We start from the raw sequence: 27,970 nt of genomic DNA, 5'->3' as shown, positions 1-27,970 counted from the left end.
TGAAACAGTTAATTTTCTGAACGTAAGAAAATGAGTTTCTTATATGGCAATTTTTATCTAAATATCTACACTATTCAAAATTAAGATATCTTAAAAATCAATAAAATTAGTTGACATATATATATATATATGTCAATGAGATATCAACTCAAATCACTCAAAGCAAAAAATAGCTATTAAAATAGATCTTCAATTGATAGCAAGAAATGATCCGAAATTTACTGGAATTTAGTTTTTTGAAAAACTGAAATTAACTGACATATAATTGTCTAGCGTCTTCAAATTTATTCATTTCATAACTTGTAGTTTGTAATAATGGTATCTATTTTTTGGCAAAATTATATTAGACAGATTGTTTAATCTTGATGCTACTGAGGTTTCAGTATTCGTGTGATACCAACTTTTGGGGGATTTTATGGGTACAGGTTATCCATGAATTTAAATGTTCAATGAAATTTAAATTTTCTATAGCCTTGCATGCAGACTTTGGCAAATCCATCAATCAAATATGCAAGAAAATACAAATCTTCCTCAAACCACGAAAATAGGTATCCACGAAATTAAATGAATCCACAGCATTTGATAACTTTTGATTTCAGACTGATTTGGTCAATATTGCATCAGTAGATTGTCATAAAGACCAAAAGTTCTGTGAGAAACTTGGAATAGAACATGGCACATATTATTATCCTACCGCAGAAGTAACAAAAGATGACGGCAAGGTATGTGTATATGATTAAAAAGAAATTGTAGATGGCAACATTAACTGGTCTGGGAAATGAAAAATTGTCGTGTGTGTATATGATTAAAAAGAAAATTGTAGGTGGCAACTGGTCTGGGAAATGAAAAATTGTTGTGTGTGTATATGATTAAACAGAAATTTGTAGATGGCAGCTGGTCTGGTACATGAAAAAAATTTAAAGAACTTTTTTGGGTCTACAGATGCGAACAATTATTCAAAAGCTGTAAATACTTGAACATTAAAACAGTTAAGAACACAGTGACTTATAGTTGTTAACATCTACATCATTTGGTCTCTGGTGAATACTGAATTTTTGTGTTTATTAATAAATGAGACTGTTGAACAACGGACACAAATGCCGAATTGGGATTTCAGGAAAAGACTTATAAATACAAGAATCCTATCAAAATTCGAAATGAGGGGTTTTATGTTTTTTCAAAAATATTAGATAATATTGCAGTCTTCACAGCAAACTTTTTGGACCACAGGCCCACACCCCATTTTTTCAGAATTTTGTTTAAATTCTATAGGCCTGTAAAACTAGTTTTCACAGGCTCACGAGGAAATTTAAAAGCATCCGGCTTCTGACTACTCATTTATCGTGAAGACTGATATTGTACATATTTCCATATATATATATATATATATATATATATATATCCCACATAAACACATCATGTGTAATGATTTAAATTGAGCCAGATGTATGATTTTAGAAAACTAATATTAGGACTTGATATTTCAGAAAATATCCAGTTTAAATGCTCAAGAAATTGCTCACCAAGTGTTGTCATGGTTACCTGATGTTGATAACCTGGATTCAAAAACTCTAACGGTATGGTACTGTTTATCAGATGTTATTTTGAGTCACAAATTAAAGGGCTCAATGTCTAGATAGGTAAAAATAAGTCTAACATAGACACCAACAAAAAAAGCTTTGTAGTTCACTGTACAGTAAAGTAAAATATTATAACTTATACACACTTTCCTGATAAAATGCAAATTAAGTGAAATATAAACACAAGGGTACACACAATGAAAGTAACACTATAAAAGCTTTATGCATCCAAATTGCCCCCTTGGAACCAACCACATCACAAACACCCAAAGCCATTAACTTGAAATTTGGATGCACACATACAAGGAATACAATAGAAAAAAAAAGACAAATAAAGGGAAAACTGCATATAAAATGATACACTCAGTACCTATAATCTATGACTCAAGACCATTCTGTATTATTTGTGTAGTTGACACTGAATATTTATCTATTTGGTCTTGGTACCTTCAGATGAACTTTTTGAGAGAAAGGAATGTATGTTATAAATAAATGCATTTTCAATACTATTATATAACACCCTGGTATATAAATTACTATTTAAAGGTGATGTCCCATATGCATACGGAATCATAAGGCTTTTAACAATAAAGAAATACATATTTCTAAATATATTTTTTGTAAAAATATATGTACATATTCAGTGTTCTCCATTTTTCACTAAGGTAAGGTGGGTCTTTTGAAAAAATCACTTGCAACCGGTCGTATTATTTTTTTTATACTTTTCCAACCGGGTTTTTTTACTGTGGGTGTTGTCACAAAAAGAATGGGTCTCATTGGCACTCATACCACATCTTCCTATAACTATTAGTATTGTATTCACATTTAATGGAATTGAATAGCAGATGGCTTTTGCAGGACTCCCTCCTCCTGACAAATTTCTGTCCTATTCCTTGCTTTAGTGCTGTATTTTTGGTACACAGAACAGTAACATCCTCCTTCTGTGATGATTAGCCATTTAAAGTCCTGTTCATATTTCTCAGCTTGGGAACAACCTCTCAATGTAATGACTATCCCTTTTATGAAGGATACTTTTCAGGAGATACAAATGAGCACCATATTTATTTCATTTATAGAAACTTTTCCAAAGAACTATACATCTATTTGGTATTATATGGTCAAAACATGTCCGAGAATTTTGTAATAATCCTGGACTTATATCTACTTTATCATTAAAAAAAAGGGACCCTCTTTTAGAAAAGTTGTTCCAAATATTACATAACTGTACAATGTCTCATGTTTGTTGCTTATAGTTATACTATCATAAATTATTGTTAATTGTAAATGCCCCCTGTGGGACCCTGATTGGAATAATAAACTATTTAATTTGATTCAATTTTATAACGAGTTTTCCCCCTTTTAAGTTAAAAAATCTTAGTTTTTCTTTTTTCTTTTCTTCAACTATAAGACGACCTCTTGTCACTCATTTGAGGAATGTCCCTCATTTGGGGATTGTTCCCAACCTGTTTACTTTTGCGATCGCTCGCGTGCAGGTGACTTTTTGGTTGTTTTGATACTTTTTTTTCAATTTTAACAATTTCAATACAACTATCCATTTTAAGTTGACTTATTTTGCCTAAAGTTTTCCTTATCACCATCGTCATCTGCCTTTCTCTTCCCCCGAATAATAATAGAAAACATTGAAATTTGACGATCCACCATTTTTGTCAATGAAAACAAATCAGCGCGATTAGTATTCAAATTTTTACGGTGCGGAACCAAAAAAAATCCAGAATTTGAAAAAAAAGCCGACCACCTCCTAAAATGGAAAGGTGGTCGGCTTTCAAAAGAAGGTGGTAGGCACACCCGGCTTAAATGCCGAATGGAAAACACTGATATTGTTAAAAAAAACTCAAACATTTTAAACCTATGTATATTGGTCAGGATAAGATTTGGTTAAGTCTATAAAAAATAATGTTGATTTCAAATTTCTTAAGTTCCCATTGTTAATGCAGAAAAATCTTATTGATTTAATTTGAATGGTGATATCTTATAAATATAAATGTCCTTTCACACTTATTTAATGAAAATCAAGACCATTAAAATGATGTTTTGTCTATTTATTTGCTATTTCATTGTATGTCATTTATATTTGTCTGACACCGGGAAATCTGACATATCCTACATGTATTATTGATAACTTTAATACAAGTTGCATTTTCTTTCTTACAGAAAATTATAAACAGATTGAAGACAGGTCAACATCATACATGGTTGATACATTTTGTGGAAGGGGATGGTAGTCAGGATATAGAATTCAGAAAACTGCCAGCCATGCTGGAAGGTATTAAGGTACCATCTAAGGGAAACAACTCTTGAATAAAAATTTTGATATCACAAAACAGTGTTGGAATAAGCTTAACCTTGAAATAATCTTCCAATTCTCCAAATAGCTTTTTGTAGAATAAATTTCAGAAAGAAACTTGCCACATTTCGACAATTTCCTTCAGTGGTCCCAACCACTATAGAATAGAAAAACAAAGGATATGGGATATCCATCCATGACACAAAACCAGTTCATGTATAGCAAAAAACAAAGGAACAACATTTTTATTGCTGTTCCAACATCTCCAAGACATAGTGAGGCCTTCAACATGGAGCAAAAAATAAAATTTTAAAATGTCACAAAACAGTGTTAAAATTAGCATTACTTTGAATTCTGAATATTCTTCAGATTTTTCCTGAAAGACTTTTATACTAATTAATAACTTAGTTAAATTTTCTTTTTCTTAAAAGGAAGATTGTAATTTTTATGAATGATACATGCTTCCTTGCTGTACGAAAAATGTTATTTCATGATCGAAACTTGTCGCAAGTCACAAGATCAGGGTTTACAATTTCCATATATGTTCTTGAGTTATGTCCCACACAGTCCCATAAAAGTGTAACTGAATGTCAGAGCAATCTTTGACTAGGGTTCCCTGTCTATCCCAATAATTCTAAAAAAAATGTTATTTCATGATCGAAACTTGTCGCAAGTCACGAGATCAGGGTCTACAATTTCCATATATTTTCTTGAGTTATGTCCCAAACAGTCCCATAAAAGTGTAACTGAATGTCAGAGCAATCTTTGACTAGGGTTCCCTGTCTATCCCCATAATTCTAAAAAAAATGTTATTTCATGATCGAAACTTGTCGCAAGTCACGAGATCAGGGTCTACAATTTCCATATATTTTCTTGAGTTATGTCCCAAACAGTCCCATAAAAGTGTAACTGAATGTCAGAGCAATCTTTGACTAGGGTTCCCTGTCTATCCCCATAATTCTAAAAAAAAAAATTGTACCCCTTGAAAGTTATTGAATTCACAGTAATAGATACTAGTATGATATAATCATTCATCACTAGATTTTAAAACATTTTGCCATTACAAAAAGACAAAAAATATAGTTTGAATAAGCCATGGTAGACTGTATATATAGTATAGAATCCACCTGGAAGTCCAAACAATAAGAACATTGTGTTCAGCATACAGATCTACATGTATATATATTCCACACAGCTTTTAATTGAATTTAAAAATTGTAACTTTGTCCCTTAAAAATATGTAGTTGTACTGAACTGTTAAGCTTTCCTTTGAACTTGCTTCCTTATAGCTTTTCCAATATTTTTGGAAAAAGTTTACTTTATGTTTGATACATTTATTGTATTTATAAAGAAAGAAAAAAATCAAGCATAAAATCAAAATTGAGAAACGCAGCCTCTTACCTCATTGGCAATCATACCACATTTTCTTATTTCTATATCTATAAAAGTTCATGCATGTAAATGGTTTAAGCTTTTCTATAAATAAATCTTGATTTCAGACTTAATTTATAAAAGATTTATAAATTCTCAATATTGTTCTTTTTTGAAAAGTATGTCAATGAATAATACAATATTTTCAGATTGGAAGAGTAGACTGTCAGAAGTTGAGATCAGAATGTAATGAGCTTCATGTTATGAAGTTCCCTTCCTTTGTTGTTTACAAGCAGACTGGTGGTTTTGAGCTGTATTATGGTATGTTTAACTTTATGTCTTGAGAAGTTCCCTTCCTTTGTTGTTTACAAGCAGACTGGTGGGTTTGAGCTGTATTATGGTATGTTTAACTTTATGTCTTGAGAAGTTCCCTTCCTTTGTTGTTTACAAGCAGACTGGTGGGTTTGAGCTGTATTATGGTATGTTTAACTTTATGTCTTGAGAAGTTCCCTTCCTTTGTTGTTTACAAGCAGACTGGTGGGTTTGAGCTGTATTATGGTATGTTATACTTTATGTTTTGAGAAGTTCCCTTCCTTTGTTGTTTACAAGCAGACTGGTGGGTTTGAGCTGTATTATGGTATGTTATACTTTATGTTTTGAGAAGTTCCCTTCCTTTGTTGTTTACAAACAGACTGGTGGGTTTGAGCTGTATTATGGTATGTTATACTTTATGTTTTGAGAAGTTCCCTTCCTTTGTTGTTTACAAGCAGACTGGTGTGTTTGAGCTGTATTATGGTATGTTTAACTTTATGTTTTGAGAAGTTTTTATCAGTAAACATTCCATTTTAGATATATTGCAGCCTACAGTACTAATTGAGCTGATCACTTTGCTGTATCTTGATTCAGTTATATCTGTGCATTAAATAATTACCAAATATAGAAATATAAAAAAATACTGTCATTGCTGCCAGACAATCTTTTTGTAAAATACAGAAAGAATACAAACAGTTGGACATCTATGAGCTACATTTAGATATGTGTTAGACAACTTGGTAGGACGTAATTAGTTAGAAGGCTGTAAATTCAGAAATTATTGTGTACACTTATTCTTGCGATTTTTTAAGAATGGACAAAAATGCGAGATTAATTATTGCCATTTCATAAAGACCTGCATACAGATATATGCATCTGTTATCAGAATGTGAGTTATTATTAATTGCGAATCTCACCCGGTGGCATTAATTGTTCCCATTGATAAAAACCTCTCAATAATTTATGAATTTACAGTATCCAAATCTAATATAAAAAATACTGTCATAGTCTGTTGGACTATCTCTTTGTAATATACAGAAAGAATACAAATATTTGGATGACTATGCCGTACATCAAGATATTTGATAGACAACTTGGTAGGCGGTAATTATTTAGAATATAAAAGACGTCATCCAGTTGCAGCCTCTTATATATATACCTGACATCTTTTAGTTGTATGGATAAGTAAAATGCTAGTTACAAATATGAATAAGAGAAAATGAAGGGTACACTTCACCAAAATAACAGGCAAACGACAAAAATAACCAAAATACTTCTAGAAGGTAATATACAGTCTTCTATCACAGATGTGTGGCTGAACAATATATCAAGCTCCAAATATTCATGAGTCTAAAAAATGTTGAATAAGATATAACAGACACATTCGAATATCTTCCATGAACAATTTGCTGAAAGCAGCAAATTTTTTCTAAAAAATGACATCACATTTGCTTGCCTCCTAATGTTTTTAGCTTTTATTTGGTCTGTAATGAGTTTTGAATACTCTTTTTTTTTCAGGAAGAGCAACAGCCCATGATGTGAGTGCTTTTGCTAAGGACAGTATGACTACTAAGTTGGAGTCCCTGACACCTGATGACTTTCAATCACACAGAGTTGGACCATCCAGTCAGTCTATGTGGTTCATTGATTTCTTTGCTCCAGTAAGTATCGTAAAGTATTTTAAGATATACGAAAATACATATTTGTCTAGTCTATGGTGAAATTCATGGTGGCCAGGTGAATATCTTGAAATTCTAACATCTAATTTAAAATTCTTAAATTAATCGGTGTTAAGTATTGATCTATAGACAACCTTATTTTTTTAATGTACAAGGAAATCCTCAGTGAAATTTAGTTCCATGTACACAAGTATGGTTTTGAGTTGTTTCTCTCTTGAAAAAACATACTGGGAAAAAATCTAGTTTGTATGGCATTATAGTTTAAATTTAAAAAATATTGCAATGATATTCTTTTCTGAAAAGTGTATTTTTGCTGCAGTTAAATGTTTTACCAGAGTTCATAAGAATTTTAATTTGACGAAAAACTTAAAACAACCAGTGTGAAAATCATATGCATTATGTTAATGAACCATATTTTGTACCTGCGATGTGGTCAGATAAGTTTATCTGGTTATTATTATGGCCATCCAAGGCCTGTCATAGTTAAATGGTTGATGTTAGTAACTATTTTTGTCTATCTTTGTCTTTATTATATCTTTCAGTGGTGTCCACCTTGTATGAGACTATTACCAGAATTCAGAAAGGCTGCCAGGAATTATGATGGTGATGATATTGGTTTTGGCACTGTTGATTGTACTGTACATAACCAACTTTGTCAAATGGTAAACTCATATTCATTTATTTTGAACATAAAGATGTCATTTGGTTGTTATCACATCATCGTTTTAAGAGATCCAACATCTTTCTTCATATTCACTAATTTGCTACTCTCTGTCAATTAATATCTGATTCTTTTATTAGATTGGTAGTTTTCAAGTGCACTCCTGCTTCCTGTTGCTTTTCATGTGCCATGCCTTACTATTTTTTGGCCAGTATATGTTGTATAGTATTTAGGCATGCATTTCAATTTACAGCAAAAGGGAAGTAACTCAAACATGTTTTATTTGATTATTACAATTTCATAAATAGGAATTTGTTTCAATGTTAAGATAAAAGTTTGGTGCACTTTTAAATGAATTCTATATTTTGTTAACATTTGAAATCATATATGTCGTCCACTTCTAAAATTCCATCAGTATGGAATTCTGAAAAATAAACAATTAGATATAAGAAAATGTGGTATGAGTGCCAATGAGACAACTCTCCATCCAAGTCAAAATTTATAAAAGTAAACCACTATAAGTCAAAGTACGGTCTTCAACACGGGGCCTTGGCTCACACCGAACAGCAAGCTATAAAGGGCCCCAAATATTATTAGTGTAAAACTATTCAAACAGAAAAACCAACGGTCTAATCTATATAAAAAACCAGAAACGAGAAACACTTATGAACCAAATCAACAAACCACAACTACTGAACATCAGATTCCTGACTTAGGACAGGTGCAAACAATTGCAGCGGGTTTAAATGTTTTAATGGTACCAAACCTTCACCCTTATCTGAAACAATAGTGTGATTCTCTGTTTAAATATTTTATTTAATTGATTTTTAACATAAAATAGAAATTAATTTCAAAAGCATGTTAACAGTCATTGTTTACAGTAACATTTACCAATTTTAATATCAAAGTTTATTAAAACCGGATTATGTACATGGTATTGATTCTTTACTAAGAATAATCTAGATTTTTGAAAGGAAAGATTAAGTTGACCCTGTCATTTTTGATGAAAAAATCATTTGAAATTGTGACAACCAAAATTTTCAATTGTGCTATAACAATAGTAAATTTGAATGTTAAAACATATTTTTTTTTAAATGATGGCTGACATAAACAATCTGTCTTTTATATTTCAGTATAACATAAGATCTTATCCCACTACCATCCTATACAATAACACAAAGCCTCATCAATACAGTGGACATCATTCATCATCTCATATTTTGGAGTTTATACAGGTATGTGAAGAAAATTTTCCTACTTCTAATTAAAGTAGAACTTTTAATAATAGCTAGTAGAATTTATTATTGAAAATAACACAACTAACCCAAAAGAGCTTCAAAGTGAATATCTACACTAGATAAGGCCAACTAAAATTAATTAGTAGATTTTCATCCAGATTTTTGAATAAAATGGGGCGGGTGGGAGGATTTTATTTTTTAGTCCCCTACCGACGAAGTCGAAGGGGACTTTAGGTTTGCACTCCGTCCATCTGTCTGTCTGTCTGTCCTTCTGTCAGACGGCAAATCAGCTTTCCACACTTTTTTTCTTCGTTCTTGAAGATATTGATTTTATATTAGGTATATAGTTTTATCATGACAAGTTATAGATCAAGGTCAACTTTTGTTCCGGTCTGATGATTTAATCCAGAGTTATGGACCATATCTAATGTTAGAGTACTATGTTAAACCATATTTCTGTACAAAGGGAGATAACTAATTTTTTAAAAGACATTCTTTGTTCAATTATTTGAAGAATTTTTTGGCAGGTTTGTTTGTTATTTAGTATAAACTAATTTTCTGAATGCTATGTATATAAAAAAAAAATTATGAAGAGAAATCCTTTAATTAGATAATAATCTATTTTTATTATGTATATATTTCAATACATTACATTGTGTAGATAAAAGTTGTTGACATTTTATAGATAAGTTACAAATCTATATTAGTTTGTGACAAATGAAAGAAAAAATATTTGGAACTATTAATTATATTTGATTATAATTTGAAAATAGGTATACACTGTATTACATCATATCTAATTTTAGAGAACTATTATTCATATCTTAATGTTTTTTTCATCATGCTTATACGATATTGATTGATAATTGGTATATAGTTTTATCATGACAAGTTACAGATCAAGTTCAAATTTTTTGTTTCTGTCTAATAATTTTGTGCAGAGTTATGGTCCTTGGACTTGAAAAATTCACTCAAATAATCAGTTTTCCACACTGTTTTTAGTCATGCTTGAAGATATTGACATGATATTTACTTTTTGTTTACACCATGGCAAGTTATATAACAAGTTAGCATTTTGTTCCAGTATAATGAATTTTTACCTGGTAGTGGACTATGTATTGCCATGCAATACTCTCAGAATGCTTGTTTAATTTTTATTTCCTATGAAACCCTTTTGTGATGTGTTCCTCATATTCAAGGGTAATTTATTAAGCTTCTATCATGTATATATAAGGAATCCTACATAATTTTTCAAATTCTTAAATAAATATTTCTGATTGGCAGCCACTGTTCTACTTGTAATTGCCGCTTTAGAAACCTATTTTTAGTAAATACATGTAGCAAAAACGTGGAGAAATGCTCTCTTTAAGACAACCTAGCCTACACTAAATTTATTTGGCTTTCTAACTTATTGTTTGTAGTGCCCATAAAGTGAAGCCTATGCATTAGTATGCAACACAAGTATTATGAGAACAGAGTGAAATGAAAACTCAAACTGTGTTGAAAACACTAGGGTTCATGCTTTTAAGATTCGTATGCAAGTTGCAAATATAATTACAATGTAGAACTTGAACTTAACCAAAAAGAAGAAGTTGTTTATTGACTCTATTGAGGGGCTGGGGACAGAGGGTGTTTGCTGTTTGTCAACAAAAAACGATAGCCTAGGGGTAAATCTAAGGGCTTGCGATAATACATTTTGTACGTTGACCAACTTTTTGTACTCAATATACAATCATAAATCGCACAAGTTCGTGGTTGTGTCAATTTCTTTGTTCCAGTCGTTCGCTCCACTAGGGCGGGGGCATTAAGTTTTACCCTTGTCCGTACGTCCCAAAGTTGGTTTCCATTCTCTAACTTTAGTTTGCCTCAACCAAATGTTATGAAACTTATACACAATGCTTATTACCACAAAATACAGATCAAGTTTGAATTTTGGTGGTGTCACTTTTATTGTTCTATAAATAGCCTCTTTACAAATGGAAAAATTGCTGACTTTTTCCTTTCCGTTCCCTAACTTTAGTTTGCCTCAACCAAATGTTCTGAAACTTATACACAATGCTTATTACCACAAAATACAGATCAAGTTTGAATTTTGGTGGTGTCACTTTAACCGTTCTAGATTAATGCCCCTTTACAAATGGAAAAATTGCTGAATTTTTCGTTTCCGTTCTCTAACTTAAGTTTGCCTCAACCAAATGTTATGAAACTTATACACAATACTAATTACTACAAAACTCAGATCAAAAACAAATTTGGGTAGCGTCACTTTTACCATTCTTCAGATATGTCCCTTTATAACTTTATATGATATGCAAGCGTGGGCATCATCTGTGTCCCATGGACACATTCCCCATTTAATTGTACTAATGTGTTCCATGATTCTTGCGCTTTGGATATCATTCACAGTCCAAATTTTCCTGACACAAAGTCATTGTATAAATAAAAAAATCTATAGTTTTCTAATCACAGAAATTTGTGACATACCACGATTTGTGTTCTTGGACACCGCCTATTACTCGTAACCCGAATATTTCATGCCCTTCTCGTAATCAATCTCTATTCTCAGAAGATAATGTTGTCATCATAGAGCAGCAGAATCATTTTGGTTAAATTACTCGAGAAATACTAAAACCGAAATTTGCAATTCAGGAAGTTTTGAATGAAACAAAATTATTGGTGGTTACTAGTAACGGAAATGAACAAAATCCGGAAATTGTAAATTTTTTAAAATAAAAAAAATCGGGGCGGAACGATTTTAGAGGGGCTGGCGGGGATAAAAATCTATCAATTAATTTTAATTGGCCTAAAAAGAAAAAAAACATGTGTTTTATATTCAAATCAAACTCTTCAATCAGGAATGGATTTTAAATGAATCCCTGTACATTTTTTTTTTAAATTCACAAATTAAAATTTAGTTTCTCCAAAGTTAGCTGTCTTTCCAGTTTAAATTAGTTAATGAACATTTTTTTTTACAGGATTACATTTCTTAAGTTTGTGTTGACATTTTACACAATTGTACTGCAATCGATTCCCTTCTGAAATTTTAGCAATATCATAGATTTATACATTTCTTTACATAGATTAAATGATGTGCTGCTCATACGCTAATATGGTTTAGATCCTCCACCATTTTAAAAAACAATGATAGTAATCTAGCCATCAACCAAAGATTAATTGTAAATGATTTATCAAAGAATGTTTTTGCAGAAGTTACATATTTTAATTGCTTTATTGCAGGATACTTTAAATCCACCTGTTATTATAGTAACTGAAGCTATGTTTGAGGAGCGTGTTGTCAATAAAAAACCAGATGAAATATGGCTGATAGATTGGTTTGCTCACTGGTGTGGACCCTGTCAACAACTTGCTCCAGAATGGAGAAGATTAGCTAAGGTAATATATGGATTTTTGTTCCCTGCGTAACGCATTGCTAAGGACATGTATATACAGGGCATCCGTCCGGTCTTGTTAGCGCTCTCACAGGTACAATTCTTGCCAGATTTTTATAAAACTTATACTATAGGTTAATATCAGCAATATCTCGGACAAGTTTATAATGGTGGCCGATCGACTTTTTTTAAAAGAGTTCTGCCCCTTGGTAATATTAAATTTATGGAAAATGGCCCTGTTAGCGCTCTCACGGGTACAATTTTTTTAAAAACTTATAGTGTACTATAAGTTATGTCCTTGAAGGTCTGTTTGAAATATTTAGTATACAATAAAAAAAAAATGTTTGTCCCGGTGCATGCTTTTTATTCATAAACTGTTTTCAAGAACAACAAAAAAAAGTGTTTTTTTTAGTTATTGCCCCTGGATAGATAGAATATGTGCAACATGGAGGGACATTGGAACTCTGTTCTTTTATATCAATTATGTTTATTGATTATTGTTTGCTTTACATCTAGAGGCAATATTTCATTAATTTTCAAGACTAGAACAAACACACATTTTAAATGGCACAAAAATTGTTCAATTCTTTTTGCTGAACTGGGAAATCTTACATATTAGCTGCGCCGGATAGGAACCAACCTTATGCAAATGAATATCAATACATCTGTTAACTTATTTCGGGTTGAAAAAATCTTTACGGAAAGTCTAAGAACCCTACAAAACAGACCAAAATTTATCTTCTATTTCATATTTGTATATGTCAAAGTCTTATGCATGTACATGTACACGTGCTCTAGAATTTGGTCAATTTTTATCTGACGCAGCTCATATTATACATTTTTATTATATCATGAAATCTGCCATTATTATTAATATAAAAGGTATAGCATATCAAATACTTTGAAAAAATATAAATCTTTCAAGTATTGTACCTTTTACGAATAATAACTTTGAAAAAATATCAGTCAAACTTTCTCTATTTGTTTTGTTGTCTTTCTTGGAAAATAGTTTTTATGTGAATATTTCTGTGTAAACAATAGATTTCTAGGCAAATAATTGTGTGTAAAAAAAAATTTGGCAACAGACTAAAAATATGAATTCATCTTGGGCTATTCCAGGAAAAAATGTATGGGTGGGTTGGACCCCACATGATATTTTTTCTGTGGTTTAATAAAAGGGATAGAAGCAAATACAATTCTATTTCACATGAAAATAAAAATTATGGCTAGTGGGGTATAAAAAAGTGTTGTCCAACCCCTGATTATTTTTTTTCAGGAATAGCCCTTACTAGAAATGCAAGAATACTTTTAAAATACTGGAGGTAAAGCTTACAAAATTTAATACTCATTAACTAATAACAAGTTCTCACTTTTCAGATGTTCAAGGAAACAAAGAATATATATGTCGGTCAGGTAGACTGTGCTGATCCAAACAATCAATGGTTCTGTCAGAATAACAAAGTACATTCCTATCCCACTGTCAGATTATACTCCTCTGGCTCGGGCACAGGCAGCTTTTTGTAAGTTTATAGAATATTTAAGAATTGAATGCTTCTTTTTGTAAATTTTATTGGGGTGTAATAGCGTTGACTGAAGTACATTTTGTATAAAGTGCCAAAGCTTCTTAAAATGTGTGCACAGTCAACGCTTTTACAACCCTATGAAATTACTAAAAGAAGCATTCAATACTTATAATTACATTTTTTTGCTAGGATCATAAAAACACAATTTCTATCAAGTTTGTCTTTTATTTACCTGTGCACTTTATTGTGGAAGCTTGTGTCATCATGAATGTTACTTTTCATTTTGAAATGAAGATTAATTTCAGAATGACATGAGATTGCTGTTAGCCATTCAAAATAAAATTATCATGATACATACATGTAATGTAATTATTCATCCACACAATATATCCTTGAGGTTTAATCTCCTGATGGACATAAGGATACTGCAGAGTTGTATTTGAAGATTTGTAGGCATTAATTTCTGATTTAATGGTAGCAAATATCTGTTGACTTACAGGGAAGCAAGTAAACAGACATTTGCCATAGTCAAATCATAGGACCAGTCTAGGGGTATTTGCTACCATCAAATCAGAAATTGATGCTTGTTAATCTTCTTTTACATCAATTGTTATCTTAATTATAATGCAAATGAAACAAATTAAAAGGACATTTCAATCATAGATTATAAAATTAGCTTGCATGACTTCTACGCTTGCACACAATTTCAGATTATTCTATTCTTGAATTGATGTCTTGAAATTTGTGGTGTTACCCAATCAAAATGAACATTACACACAGTGTTGCATGAGACATAAAATGCTCCTCATGAATTTGTCAAAAAATGTATTTCTGATAGAGACAGATATGAGAATCTTGTGAAAAGTTACTTCATAATAATTATCATATTGCCTGATCCAGTTGTATAAAAAAAATTACACGTGTGACACAAACATACTCATTCACTATTTATTTTGTCAAAGCCAGTCGTAAAAGTTAAAAAGTGTTTAAATACTTAGCAATGTTCTTAAAAGTACATACTGGTGAAGAAATGAAATTTAAAGTATGAATTGTATATTTCTAGTGGAATTCTATAACTCCCATCATGCCAAAAGAATATTTGAAATATTCTATGAATATGTCTGAATTTTTAAGAAGGTATTGGAAGAATTTGAAAAAAAAAATCAGGGGAAGAAATGTCTGGATTTATCATACTAAATGTATGTTCAATCGTGTACAATTTAAACTATTTAGAAATATCGATAATTTCAATATTATTTTGTTACATGATGCAAGTGAAGAAGAATGAGAAATATAGGTGTTAGATACAAATTTTTAATGCAAAGTCTAGGAAGAAATCTGGGGAGGGCTACAAAACATTATGGAAAGGTGAAAATATGAGATGCAATCAACCTGAACTGATTTTTTTCTTCTTTTTTTTCTTCCTTTTCTTTTGATTAAATTTGACATTATAACTTTTCTATATTACAGTGCATACAATGGTTGGAATAGAGATGCTCAGTCATTAAGAGCTTGGGCTTTTGAATTCTTACCTTCTAAAGTAAAGACAATAAAACACAGAGAATTCTTCAGCGATATTATAACGAGTAAAACACCATGGGTGATTGACTATTATGCTCCATGGTGTGGCCATTGTCAAGTGTTTAAACCAGAATTTGTAAAAATTGCAGAGGTGAATATTCAAGATATCTTTAAAGCATAAATCTTTCAGTTTAAACTTATTTTCTTGCTAGTGATAATTCGGTTTTCATTTTATATGAGCACTGATTTAAAAAAAAAAGTGGTACCTATAAAAATGAAAAAATAAAAATCAAGTGCCAAAGTTAAAAAAAATTGTTGGATAAAGCCCAATCTCATTAAAATACAGATTTCTGTGTCTACTCTTTTCTTAAAAAGGATCTGACAGCACTGTTCTACTATCTATTCTTGTAATTATTACATCAACCAATGAAATTTCAACCTTCAAATTTTTGAAGGTGTGTATCATTAATTACAACAAAACCATCAGATTCTGAAAGGTCTTTGAAAGAGATTGTATTATCAAGCATTGTAAACAAAACTTGGACACTGGATCTGTATTTCAAAGATATTGGATATAGCGTATGTACCTGGCATATATACTGACCCCCCTTTGGGTATTTTTTTCATAAAAAAGCCATGAAAAAAGTTAAAAAGTATTTGACCCGGTGACCTATTTGATTTATTGGATATGGCTTATTACATGACATATTTATATTAAATTCACATTCAGTCAAAATGAGGACATTTGATTCACATCCAGTCAAAATGAGGGCATTAAATTCACATCCAGTCAGAATGAGGACATTAAATCTGATGCCTCCTGTAAAGAGAGTAACACTCTCTCATCTTTGGGGGATCCTTAGGGGGTCTGTTGAATGTCAAATTTCTGTCCATTTCCAATATACCTTCATTTTCTAGTGGCAGTCCAAATTCCCCCAACCTTCGTCCTGGAAGGCCTATAATACAGGACCTACCTTTTGCATCTATTGTTAATTTGTTCTCGTCCTGAACATGCATGAAATATTTGCCACTGGACGTTAAACAACCAATAATCAATCAATTATATATATTAACTTCTAATTTTTAATTTTATTTAGGAACTTGATGGTCTAGTTAAGGCAGGAACAGTTAACTGTGATGAAGAACCTGCCTTATGTAATAAGGCTGGCGTCAGAGCTTATCCTACAGTTAAATTCTATAAAGGGGCACGTAAGGAAGGCATGTCACAGGTATGTAGTGGGCAAAACAAGTTCTTGCTTCGTTTGTTGTAGAATACACTGTAATGTGTGAGAGCTGTTCCATTAAAACATACATGGTTCCCAAGGAAGGCACTTTAAAAATGGGGTAACCACCTATAGAGGCAAATTAAAATTTCACTAACATTTCCACTATGCAAAAAAAAAATAGATGACACCCACCCATAGTTGAGATTTGGAAGTGCCTTCCCTGGTTCCCATGTATGTTTTTACCGAACAGCCCAAAGTTGAATATTTGATAGTGTGATGTTATTTCATAATATAAAAAAGAAGATGTGGTATGATTGCCAATGAGACAACTCTTCACAAGAGACCAAATGACACAGAAACATTAATATAATGGAATATGTTAACAGCTCTCTCACAAGCAAAAAAACCCTAACTGTAAAAATATAAGGGCATACACTCCAGGCACAGGGACACATTTTACTGCATCCACACAGCACGAGTAACAAACCCTGCAGTAAATATAAAAAAGATGATGTGGTATGGTTGCCAATGAGACAACTCTTCACAAGAGAATAAGTTAATTTTTCTTTAACATTTCTTAATTCTGTTTTTTGGGATAGCCACAAGGATTTTTTTGTTGGACAAAATAAAGACTGATTGTTAGTTTCCACAGATTTTCAATTAAGCCTGTGCCTGTCGGGTGTTAAAAATTACTCTCATAGAAAGAAATTAAATATCCTCATTTGGAGTTAAAATGTATTGGTTCTCAATTCTTGTTTTAATTTGAACCCATGGCCTTTTTTTGTAAATAGCATTGAAAAGTTAGAATAATGAATTGGTAGATCATACTGTATGGAATGTTGGATTGGTTGATTGATTGGTTGGTGTTTAACGCCACTTTCAACTCTATTGTTCTATTTCGTGGCTGTCAGAAGCCAGAGTGCCCGCAGAGAACCACCGAACTTTACTAGGAAAACTGACAATCCTAGGCAATTCAGATTTGAGTCGAGTGCAGTGGTATGTTAGAAGAGGGATATTGGAATCAAAATATATAGCTAAAAAAATCCTTAACCATTCACCAATGAATAATAGCTGTCCAACCCTTTTCCCTTCTTTTAATTTTTTACTACCAAGTTTGGCAAAAAAAATATCTGTTCTGAATGATTCTCATAAAAAGTATCTAGGTACTTATAATCTGCCGTGACCACCAGCTTATCATACCTGGAATAATTAGTTTAAACCACTCCTGCTATGTACTTTCTACTTTGATCTTATAGCCCCGCTTTAAAAAAGTGGGGTATACTGTTTTACCTCTGTCTGTCCGTCCATCCATTCGTCCGCCCCATGAATATTTTTCATCACAGCTTTCTCAGGAACTACATCATAAGGATTTCTGAAATTTGATTCAGGGTTTATATAAGTCAGCTATACCGTGTGATGCGTTTTCAGATTCATCACTCAACAACTTCCTGTTTACCGAACACTTACATATTTTTACACTATTAAAATTAGGGTATCATCAGTGAGCAGTAGCTCGCAGTTTCACTTGTTTGACAAGATTGCCAGTTTTCTTGTCTTATTTTGGTGGTTCTTTTCTCTTTTCTAGCTTCTACACCAATTAAAACTGGTCACTATGATTTACCCTAACTTGCTGAAATGACATTAAGCAATGTTCAATGAATAAAATTTAAAGTTTTATCTGTTTTTGGAAAATTTTAGGTTTAAAACTATACCTTATGATCTAAGTTCTTTGGATCGAAATAAACTGCTCATCATCAAAAGTACAAAAGAACACTCAAGACATTTGCCATCAACAGTTTACAGACCTCTGAGAGTCAAATAACCTCTCACTTCATGTTTTATCATCAATGATTTTCTCTCAATTTTTCTCTTTTTGTAGGATACATATGGATATGATTTAGAAAATTTAGATGCAACATATATAACAAACTTCTTAAAAAGTAAAGTACAAAAAGTAAGTAGATGTATTTTGTAGGAAGAGATCAGTGTTATATGTTTTACTGGAGATGTCATAGTATGCTTGAACTTTGACCTTGAAATCTTGTAATATCCTAAATTTTTCAAGCATTTTCAATTTAAGAAATTATCCTGCGATTTTTACAGAAATTGGAAAATAACTTTATTGTGTTTTAATAGTTTCTGTTATTATATTTAAGATTTGATGTTTGCAAATATCATTTATTGATAAATGAATAGAAAAAGACTGAACAATGAATCAGCTGTAATCATATGATAAATTGATGTAGAGTTATTTAAAAATTAAATGAATTAGGGTTTGAAAGACGGTTTATTTCTGCAATCACCCTACTCATACAATTTTGATATGAAATTTAATGCAGTGTTTCAAAACCCACTGCCCCAATATTTTTTTTTATAATGATGCATTCTGAATAAGATGAACAATAAATTTTGGCATAGACCTGAGTGAATTTACATTAGGTCTCCCAAACTTCATTCTGTAGTGCGACAAATCGACCATAATGCTCCTAATTATTTTAACCACTTGTTAGGAAGAGTTATATGATGACCTATCTATATGTTTATTATTGGTTTACTCTTTCCTTTAAGATTTTCTGAATCTCCTTTCATTTATAATACTTGTCTTGTTTATATTTGCAGCAACAGCAACAACATGATGAATTATGATGAAACTTGAACATAGGATAACAGATGTTACAGGGAAAGAAAGAAGGATGACAATGCTGAGTGCCTTATTTCTCCTTTATGTTAATTTTTCCAAGTGTTGTATTTTTTATCTTGTTTTATGTCTTACAATATGATTCATGAATAGGCTTCTTTGGCCAACAAGACTTGCTCAATTTAGAAATAAACTGAATAAGGAAGGCAAGCTAAAAGCAATACAATGTTTGTCTGATATTGGAATCCAGCTGCTGTGGATTCATTGATATTCATAGGATACCAGTTTTCGTGGATTTGGTGGGTACAGGAAAACCATAAATTTAAATGCTCAAAGAATCAGAAATTTTCTTAGGATTTTATGCAGACTTTGGCAATCCACAAAAAACAGATATCCAAGAAGATATAATTTTTCCTCAACCCACAAAAATAAATGAATCCACAGTACATATCAAAAGTGTATTCTTTTCTTATATAATTAGTGATTCACTAGAAATTTGTTTGCTTTTCTTGGCTAGATTTAAATTTAAGTAGAATAATATTGGTAATAGAAGGTGTTAAATATGTCTAAATTTGAGCAAATGTATTCTTAAGGCAATAAGTTACCATATTACTTAAGAGACTATAAAATAATCCATTTACATAAAAAAAGGATATTTTTGTCTTCTGACGTTACATAGAATTGCCCTTCATATACTATGCTATTTATCACTATTTATGTTGTGTGATGAAGTTCCATCAATTACAGCTAAGAGAGACATTGATGTGCAAAAAATGGGTTTTACATCCCAACTAGAAAGTGTTAACTTTGTCTATTTTATTTTAATTGTTTGTTGTAATTAGAATTAGATTTCCCTAGATCTGTTTGATTGGGTATTGAATTTAATATTGCTCTCTTCAGGGGACTTTACTTATTTTGTATTAACCTGAATTCCTCCTGAGCAATTATGGCTTCAATGCCTATTCTTTTTTTAAACAGTTGTTCTTGATTTCAAACTGAGTTTACTACTTGCAAGAAATCTTGTTAATCCTTATATTATTCTGTTGTGAAAAAATTACAACGCTGGTATTTGTTTGACCACAAATCCGTTAAATCAATGGAACTTTGAAAATGCAAAGTCTTATGCGATGAAAAAAAATATTGACCTCGAGTGTAAATATGATATAATTTTAATTCACTGCCTACTTAAATCTTTTAACTTTATGCAATTTCTTGATCTGAAAATAGAATTAGCTACTTGCAAGAAATGTTGTTAATCCTTATATTAATCTGTTGTGATAAAATTACAATGCTGGTATATCCGTTTTACCCATAAGTCTGTTAAATCGATGAAACTTCAAAGAAATGCAAAGTCTTATATGAAGAAGGAAATTATCGACTTTGAGTGTAAATATGGTAAATTTTTATTTCACTGCCTACTTATATTTTTACTTTTTATGCAATTTTCTTGTTTACATTATGTATAAGTTAAGGTTGTATTGCAACAATATATATATCTGTTTGTTTTTTTTTCATGGTAAGGGTCATTCCATTAAAAATGGATATGAGAGAGTAGTAAGGGACTTTCAAAATTATTCTACAACCAATATTTATTGAGTAATTTTGCATTCATCAAAAGGCCATACAACTTTATATGATCCAAAACCCATGTCCAAAAATAAAACCCTTGGCTGCCTTACCAAATTTATTTAATTTTCAGCCCTAAATTTTAAGAGGGGCGTAAAGGGGGGTATCTGCACGGAAGAACACGAAATAAAATTGGTATTTCACGATGAACAAACAATTAAAAATTTCTTGTACGTTGATCTTTTTACTGATTTCACGAAACACGGTGAATAACGAACCTTTTTCACGACTGCACGTGAAATAAAAATGGCAAAACACGTTGCACGAAAATAACCCTTTACCACCCTCTTTTAAGCATTTTGGTATCCATACCATAGTGATATTAATTATAATAAGATTATGTGGAAAAATTAGCATCAGCGATTGAATTTGAACAGTAAATCAAGTTCATTTTTCAAAGTTTGCTGTGGAAATTTGAAATTTACGAAACAATTGCTGTTAATTCTGTTATAATAACATGGTAGGGATTCCGAAAGTTTTGTCTGTCTATTGATTTTATATAGACATTTATTCAGCATTAAAACCATATTTAATGAAGATTGTCATAAAAGAAATTAAATATCTACATTGGTTGTTGGGTTGAATATATAATGTAGAATTATTAATATAGGTGGGAATCTAATTTTCGTGTATTTTGACAGTATAAATAAACCATACAGGAAAAAAAAACTGAAAAAAAAATCATTTTTTTTTATGTTGTAAACAACTTTAAATATGTACTGATATTAAGTTAAATTTGAAGTAAACAAGATACAGGATTCTAGAATAACTATCATTGGTAAAGCTTGATGCCAAAAGTTTCAAAATCCGAATTGTTGAAAACACTTGAATTAACAACTAATTCTGACAACCACGAAAATAGGTCCCACTGAAATCAACCATCTCATCAGTGAAGCAGGGTACCATGGCTTTGTGTTTTTATATAATATATGTCTCCAAGGTAAGAGTCCATAGCTCACATTATACTCAGCTTGAATGTTGTTTCATGTGCACTTGAAATCCAATTAACATGTAGGCAATCGTGTATATTGAATATGTTATTTGTACTTGTTAAATTCAATAAATCATATTATGTGTTTAGAACTGATACATGTATGATTGTACAAGAGTATTTGATTATGAGGCAAGAGAGGTGATTAATGTTCACATCCATTAAAAAATGAGCAGCTTTTTTTCTGTAGATTTTCTTTTTTGCAGCATTTACAGAAATGAAAAATGTAATCTTCTATCAAATGTATCAATTGATTTTTGTACATGGCCTTTCGGTTATAAAACTTTACTCAGTACTTGAGTACAAAATTTGTCATTGAAACATCAAATCCAGTACTTTGATTGGTTGATTACTGAGTCTTGAGTATGATAGTCAAAATGACCGTGAGGCCTCATCAAATGATTTTAAAAAGGCTTAAATTAAATGACATTTACTTCTCACTTAGATTTCACAAAAATATTTAAAAAGAAGAAATTTATTTTGCAAATTATTTTTTTTTTAAATATAGGTGGAAGTAGATTGTGTAATTACACATTTTTTAAATACATGTATTTTGTTGAAAATTTTTATATTTAAAAGGTTGTATTATTTTATAAATTTCACCTAATCTGGCTCAACTGAAACAGCTACATATTTAAATGATGTCCTCGTTTAATCTTAATAGATTCTAAAACTGATTTCATGAAATGGCAAATACTTAAATAGAGTTTAATTTAATCCTATACCAAAGAATTAGAGTATTTTGTAATCACATAGTTATAATTACATAGGCTGTACATGATCAGGTGAAAGTAATGAAGTAATTATGGAATTTCTAGTCATATTTTCATTTTAGTTGTAAATTGTGCCAGTATCAGATATTTTGACAGACTGTTAGTCTTGGCATTAAACATTTTATTTATTTTAAATCATTACTGTGTTGAGTGCGTTTTATGCTTGCCATATATTTAAAGCTTTAAAAATATTTATTTTGATTTGTCACATAGTAAAAATGCTCTATGATGTTAAATATTTATTACTGTAAATTCAGAAATTATTGCGATGTTTTTATTATTGCGAAAAATGCGACAGGGTTATAATCGCAATAATTTAAACTCGCATTTTGAAATTTTTTATACGAATTAAACAGGATTTTTCTCAATATCGCAAAAATTAAAATCGCATTTTAGTCAAAAATGAAAAAATCGCAATAATAAATGCACGCAATAATTTCTGAATTTACAGTATGAGAAAGATTGTTAGGTATTTGTCTAAATACAAAATGTAATGTTGTATAAATGCATTTATTTGTTCTTTGTGGAAGAAATACAGGTTGTACACATCATACTATACCCTGCCATAAAAGTGGAAGGAATAAGGATATATAAGTTGAAACAATAGGTTTTAACCAAAGAATATATTGTGAATCTCCTCATTTGCTATTGTGTTTTTTTTTCCTAGTGGCAATTCAAAATTTCTCTTCCTTCATGTTGTTCATCACATTTTGTAGAGCTACTTATTTGATTTATTGCTTACTGTGGATTCATTTTTATTCATTTGATACCAATTTTCATGGATTTTGTGGGAATAGGTAAACCATGCATTTGTTGATGTGGTTCATAAGTGTTTCTCGTTTCTCGTTTTTTATAGACCGTTGGTTTTCCCGTTTGAATGGTTTTACACTAGTCATTTTTGAGGCCCTTTATAGCTTGCTGTTCGGTGTGAGCCAAGGCTCCATGTTGAAGGCCGTACTTTGACCTATAATGGTTTACTTTTACAAATTGTGACTTGGATGGAGAGTTGTCTCATTGGCACTCATACCACATCTTCTTATATCTATTTGAATGTTTAGCAAAGCACAAATTGGTTATAGGCTTATTTGCAAGACTTCATTAAAACCATGATATCAAATATCCACAAAAATACAATTTTTCCTCAATCTATTAAAATTGGTAACCACGAAAAAAATAGGGATTCCACAGTAATTTGTTTTGTCCTAAGTATGCATTGAGATTTGCCACTGAATGTCTAGCAATCGAAAACCAATCAATCAATCAGTTACAGTTTTGATTACCTTTGTTTATGTTTTTAATGCACTCTGATATGAAATAAGATATTTTTTTTAATTGATGAGCAAGAATAATTTTATTGATAGAACATTATTGTTAGGCATATTTGCTCACCTGAAACTTAACCTAGACCATGGGTAAGGGGGTTGTGGCTTAGATCTCAAGCTGCAAAAAGTTAATCTTTTTTTGTTCTTTAATGATCTGATTGGTAATATTAAGGTGATTATAAATGAAAATCGATTGTGAAACAAATATACTTTTACTGGAAGAAGTATGACAGCTGTACATAGCATCAAAGAAAACCACTTGAAAAAAAGGTTATATAGCTAATCTGCTCTTCCAAAACTTTATCCAGGGGATATAAAGAACTTCCACAATAAAACTTGAAAAAGGAAATCTATGCACAAACCATTTATATGCCTTCCTTTGTTTCTACATAAGCAAATCGTTTGCGGTCTTGCTATGTTGTATGTATCATTGTCTGTGCATGGTTGTTTTTATACCACCGCAAAAAATTTTTGCGGTCGTATATTGGTATGACGTTGGCGGCGGTGTCGTCATTCGAAGCCACAGTGGTTTTCGCACAATAACTTTAGTTTAAGTGAATGGATCTCTATGAAATTTTACCATAAGGTTCAATACCACAAAAGGAAGGTTTGGATTGATTTTGTTGGTTATGGTACCAACGGTTTAAGATTAACGGGCCAAAAAGGGGCCAAAAATAAGCATTTTTCTAGTTTCCAGACAATAACTTGTGGAAAGGTGTATGGATCTCTCTGAAATTATACCACAAATTTCCATACCACAAAGGGATGGGTAGGATTTGCTTTGGGGGGGGGGGGGGGGGGGGGGTTATGGCTCAAACCGTTTAGGAATTAGGGGCAAACAAAGGGAAAAAACAAGGGTGTCCTGGTTACTGGACAAATACTTCAGTACAAAAAATTTAAAGCAGTGTAAGGGAGGTAATTCAAATGATGTATTTGAATTACCTCCCTTACACTGCTTTTAAATTATGTATAAAGTAATGTTTAATGAACAATAAAGACAATTTAAAAGCAGTGTAAGGGAGGTAATCCAAATACAACGTTTTGATTACCTCCCTTACACTTTCTTTAAATTTTAGAAGAAAATGCATATTTATAAAGAAAGACCAGTAAAAATATCTGGCAAATGTTGCATCTTTTTTTTTTACAAAAAAATCCATATGAAAGATTTGACACCATATTTTAAATTCTATTATAAAATAGATTAAGTTAGCACTATGGTAAATTTAAATGGGTAATTATGGTTGCAAACTCCATTGGAAATTTGAATTGAGATTATGACCATATCTTTTGAAGGTAAGAATTTTTTTTTGGGGGGAAAAAGGGGGGGGGGGGGGGGGGGTTAAAAAGAAATTGTGGGGGTCAATTTTTTCTCATTTCAGATTTCAGAAATTAAAAAGAAAAATTCTCAAATATTATTTTTTTTGCAAAAAAAAAGTGTGGGGGAGGGGGGGGTCAATACACAACAGCATAGTGTATTGCACAAAAGCAAAAAAAAGGGGGGGGGTCAATTTGCAACAGCAAAGTGTATTGCACAAAAGCAAAAAATTGATTTTAAAATTCACATTATATAACCAATTCTAAGTTCTTTGACTACAGTTATTCTGTGTCAGAAACCTTTTATGTGTCAAATATTTAATTACAAATTTCCGAATTCAGACCTGTATCAAACACGATTATTGTGTCCATTTTTGCCCCAACTGTTCAGGGTTGGACCTCTGCGGTCTTATCCTGCTGCGCTCAGCGAAGCAATTTATTCCTAGGTTTAAATGACCCAAAATGGCAAAAATATAATAAATGATTTGAATATTGAGAATTGCTGTCTTTAAATGATTGTTCTTTATATGCCCCACCTAGGGGCATTATGATTTGGTCTGTGCATCCGTTTGTTCGTCAGTCTGTCCGTCTGTCCTGCTTCAGGTTAAAGTTTTTGGTCAAGGTAGTTTTTGATGAAGTTGAAGTCCAATCAACTTGAAACTTAGTACACATTTTCCCTATGATATGATCTTTCTAATTTTAATACCAAATTAGAGTTTTGACCCCAATTTCACGGTTCGACTGAGCATAGAAAATGATAGTGTGAGTGGGGCATTCGTGTACTATGGACACATTCTTGTTTGTTGCTGTAAATGATGCTTTTTTAAGCAAATTGTTATCTTTGTCTATATTTCGTTGATTATACATGTATATCTTCAAGTTACATTTAATGGACGACATGGCTTTCATAAGAAAATGAAAGCTTATAAAATTACCTTTAGATCTTATTTTGGAATTTTAAGTGAACAGGTTGTAAACAATTTTCCGAGTTTTCCATGACATTAAAGGTATATAACCCTTTATTTTGATATAAGTGCTGCTGATAATAACCATGGTGGTAAAAAGTATGACACATTCTTTTTTTCTGCAATATTATTGTACATTAGAATGTAGTTATTAAATTTTTATGATTTTTTTTCATCTAGTTTAAACCATTTAAATGTTACACCATTATTTTTACCTGACTGGGCTAGCTTGAGCCTCTAAATATTCAAGTGGCAAAAATCATAATTTGTACTAGAAAAGGTAAATGGTATTACTTATTACTTTTATAGACCATTCTTTACTTATGTATTATTGAACCCCAATCAGGTAAAAATTATTACAGAAAAAGTAGTTTACAAAAGTTGATCATCAATTTTTGATAATTTGTTATGCAAAGTTTTGAAGTTGTGAGTAACAACCTTTGTATTGACTATCTAAATCACCAAAATGGAATGTATGATTAAAAGTATTTAAACTCTTAATGATTGTTTTACTGGATAAATAACTGGTTTCAAGGTTCTTTGAGTAGAAGAATTGCTATTTGTTTTTTGTTTTTAGTCTAAATCTTTGTAAATAAAGGAATCTATTTATTTTAAAGGTGTTGTTATTCTTATAGGAATGAAAAAGGTTCAGAGAAACCAAAAAATGAAACATCCTTGATTAACATTTGTTAGCCAAAAGTGTTACTTGTACAGTCACTGAAAGAACAATTATACCAACAATGAATACCAAGAGCCAAAGAATACACGAAATACTCAGGAACATATTGTATCTTTAAATTTTAGCTTCAGAAGGACACAGGACACATTAAATAAACATCTGCTGCTTCCAAAGAGCTTATGACACTTGTATCTGGATAACACATGACATATAAAATAGATCATATATAAAGTTCCAACTGCCTCAGAAAAAGTTAACTTTAGATGAATTGCCCTTCTTTTTCATCAGACAGGGGAAACACAATCGCACACTATCTGGTACATCCTGGTAAACTGTTATAATTATCAATAAACTTATCAAACATGTCCCTAGGGAGAACTAGCTTACTAGTAATATGGAAATATTTTTGGTTTTATTGTGCTGCTGTGATGCATCTATAAGTGACTTTTGTAAAAGTTCTCATACATATTATTTTATATATATATTATATTAAACCAAAATTAGATGATTGCTAAATATCCAGCGGTAAATATTACAAGAATATTGAGAACGAATACAAGTGTAATTTCATTCTGTTTTGTACCGAAGCAACCGCTAAGTCAGATTTTTAACTTGATAGCTAACAGTCTACAGAAAGGAATGTCACCTTACATTGACACACTATTCAAAGAAAATTTTGCATAAAATGAAGGTATCAATGATATTTCTTATCAGCACATGAGTGCTGACTTCTGAACTGGGAAGACCAACTTGGTCGTTGCAACACGTAGTGGATGTATAAACTCAAAAAGACACCAGGCCTTAAATTCATTACTAAAAAAATAGATATCGGAAGAATTTACGCAAAAAGACTAGCT

The 27,970-nt window shown here is 31.3% G+C and overlaps 1 protein-coding gene across 2 annotated transcripts in view; it reads left to right on the top strand.

The window, feature by feature from the left end:
* The window catches only part of LOC127718227 (dnaJ homolog subfamily C member 10-like), a 45,471-nt gene extending 22,503 nt beyond the window's left edge, over positions 1–22,968 (top strand). For both annotated transcript variants that reach the window (XM_052224209.1, XM_052224208.1), the window contains exons 9-21: positions 600–722; positions 1,488–1,577; positions 3,753–3,872; positions 5,466–5,577; positions 7,087–7,229; positions 7,790–7,909; positions 9,042–9,143; positions 12,384–12,539; positions 13,913–14,055; positions 15,529–15,730; positions 16,677–16,808; positions 18,685–18,759; positions 19,425–22,968. In XM_052224209.1, the coding sequence (XP_052080169.1) occupies positions 600–722; positions 1,488–1,577; positions 3,753–3,872; positions 5,466–5,577; positions 7,087–7,229; positions 7,790–7,909; positions 9,042–9,143; positions 12,384–12,539; positions 13,913–14,055; positions 15,529–15,730; positions 16,677–16,808; positions 18,685–18,759; positions 19,425–19,451 (1,545 nt within the window). In that variant the 3' untranslated portion in view covers positions 19,452–22,968. The remainder of the gene's footprint in view (positions 1–599; positions 723–1,487; positions 1,578–3,752; positions 3,873–5,465; positions 5,578–7,086; positions 7,230–7,789; positions 7,910–9,041; positions 9,144–12,383; positions 12,540–13,912; positions 14,056–15,528; positions 15,731–16,676; positions 16,809–18,684; positions 18,760–19,424) is intronic.
* The last annotated feature ends 5,002 nt before the right edge of the window (positions 22,969–27,970 follow it).

Source organism: Mytilus californianus, unplaced genomic scaffold, assembly GCF_021869535.1.
Source record: "Mytilus californianus isolate M0D057914Y unplaced genomic scaffold, xbMytCali1.0.p SCAF_10, whole genome shotgun sequence".
Classification (NCBI taxonomy): Eukaryota; Metazoa; Mollusca; class Bivalvia; order Mytilida; family Mytilidae; genus Mytilus; species Mytilus californianus.
The sequence above is the reverse complement of the archived record's forward strand: the minus strand, read 5'-3'. Positions and strand labels throughout refer to the sequence as shown.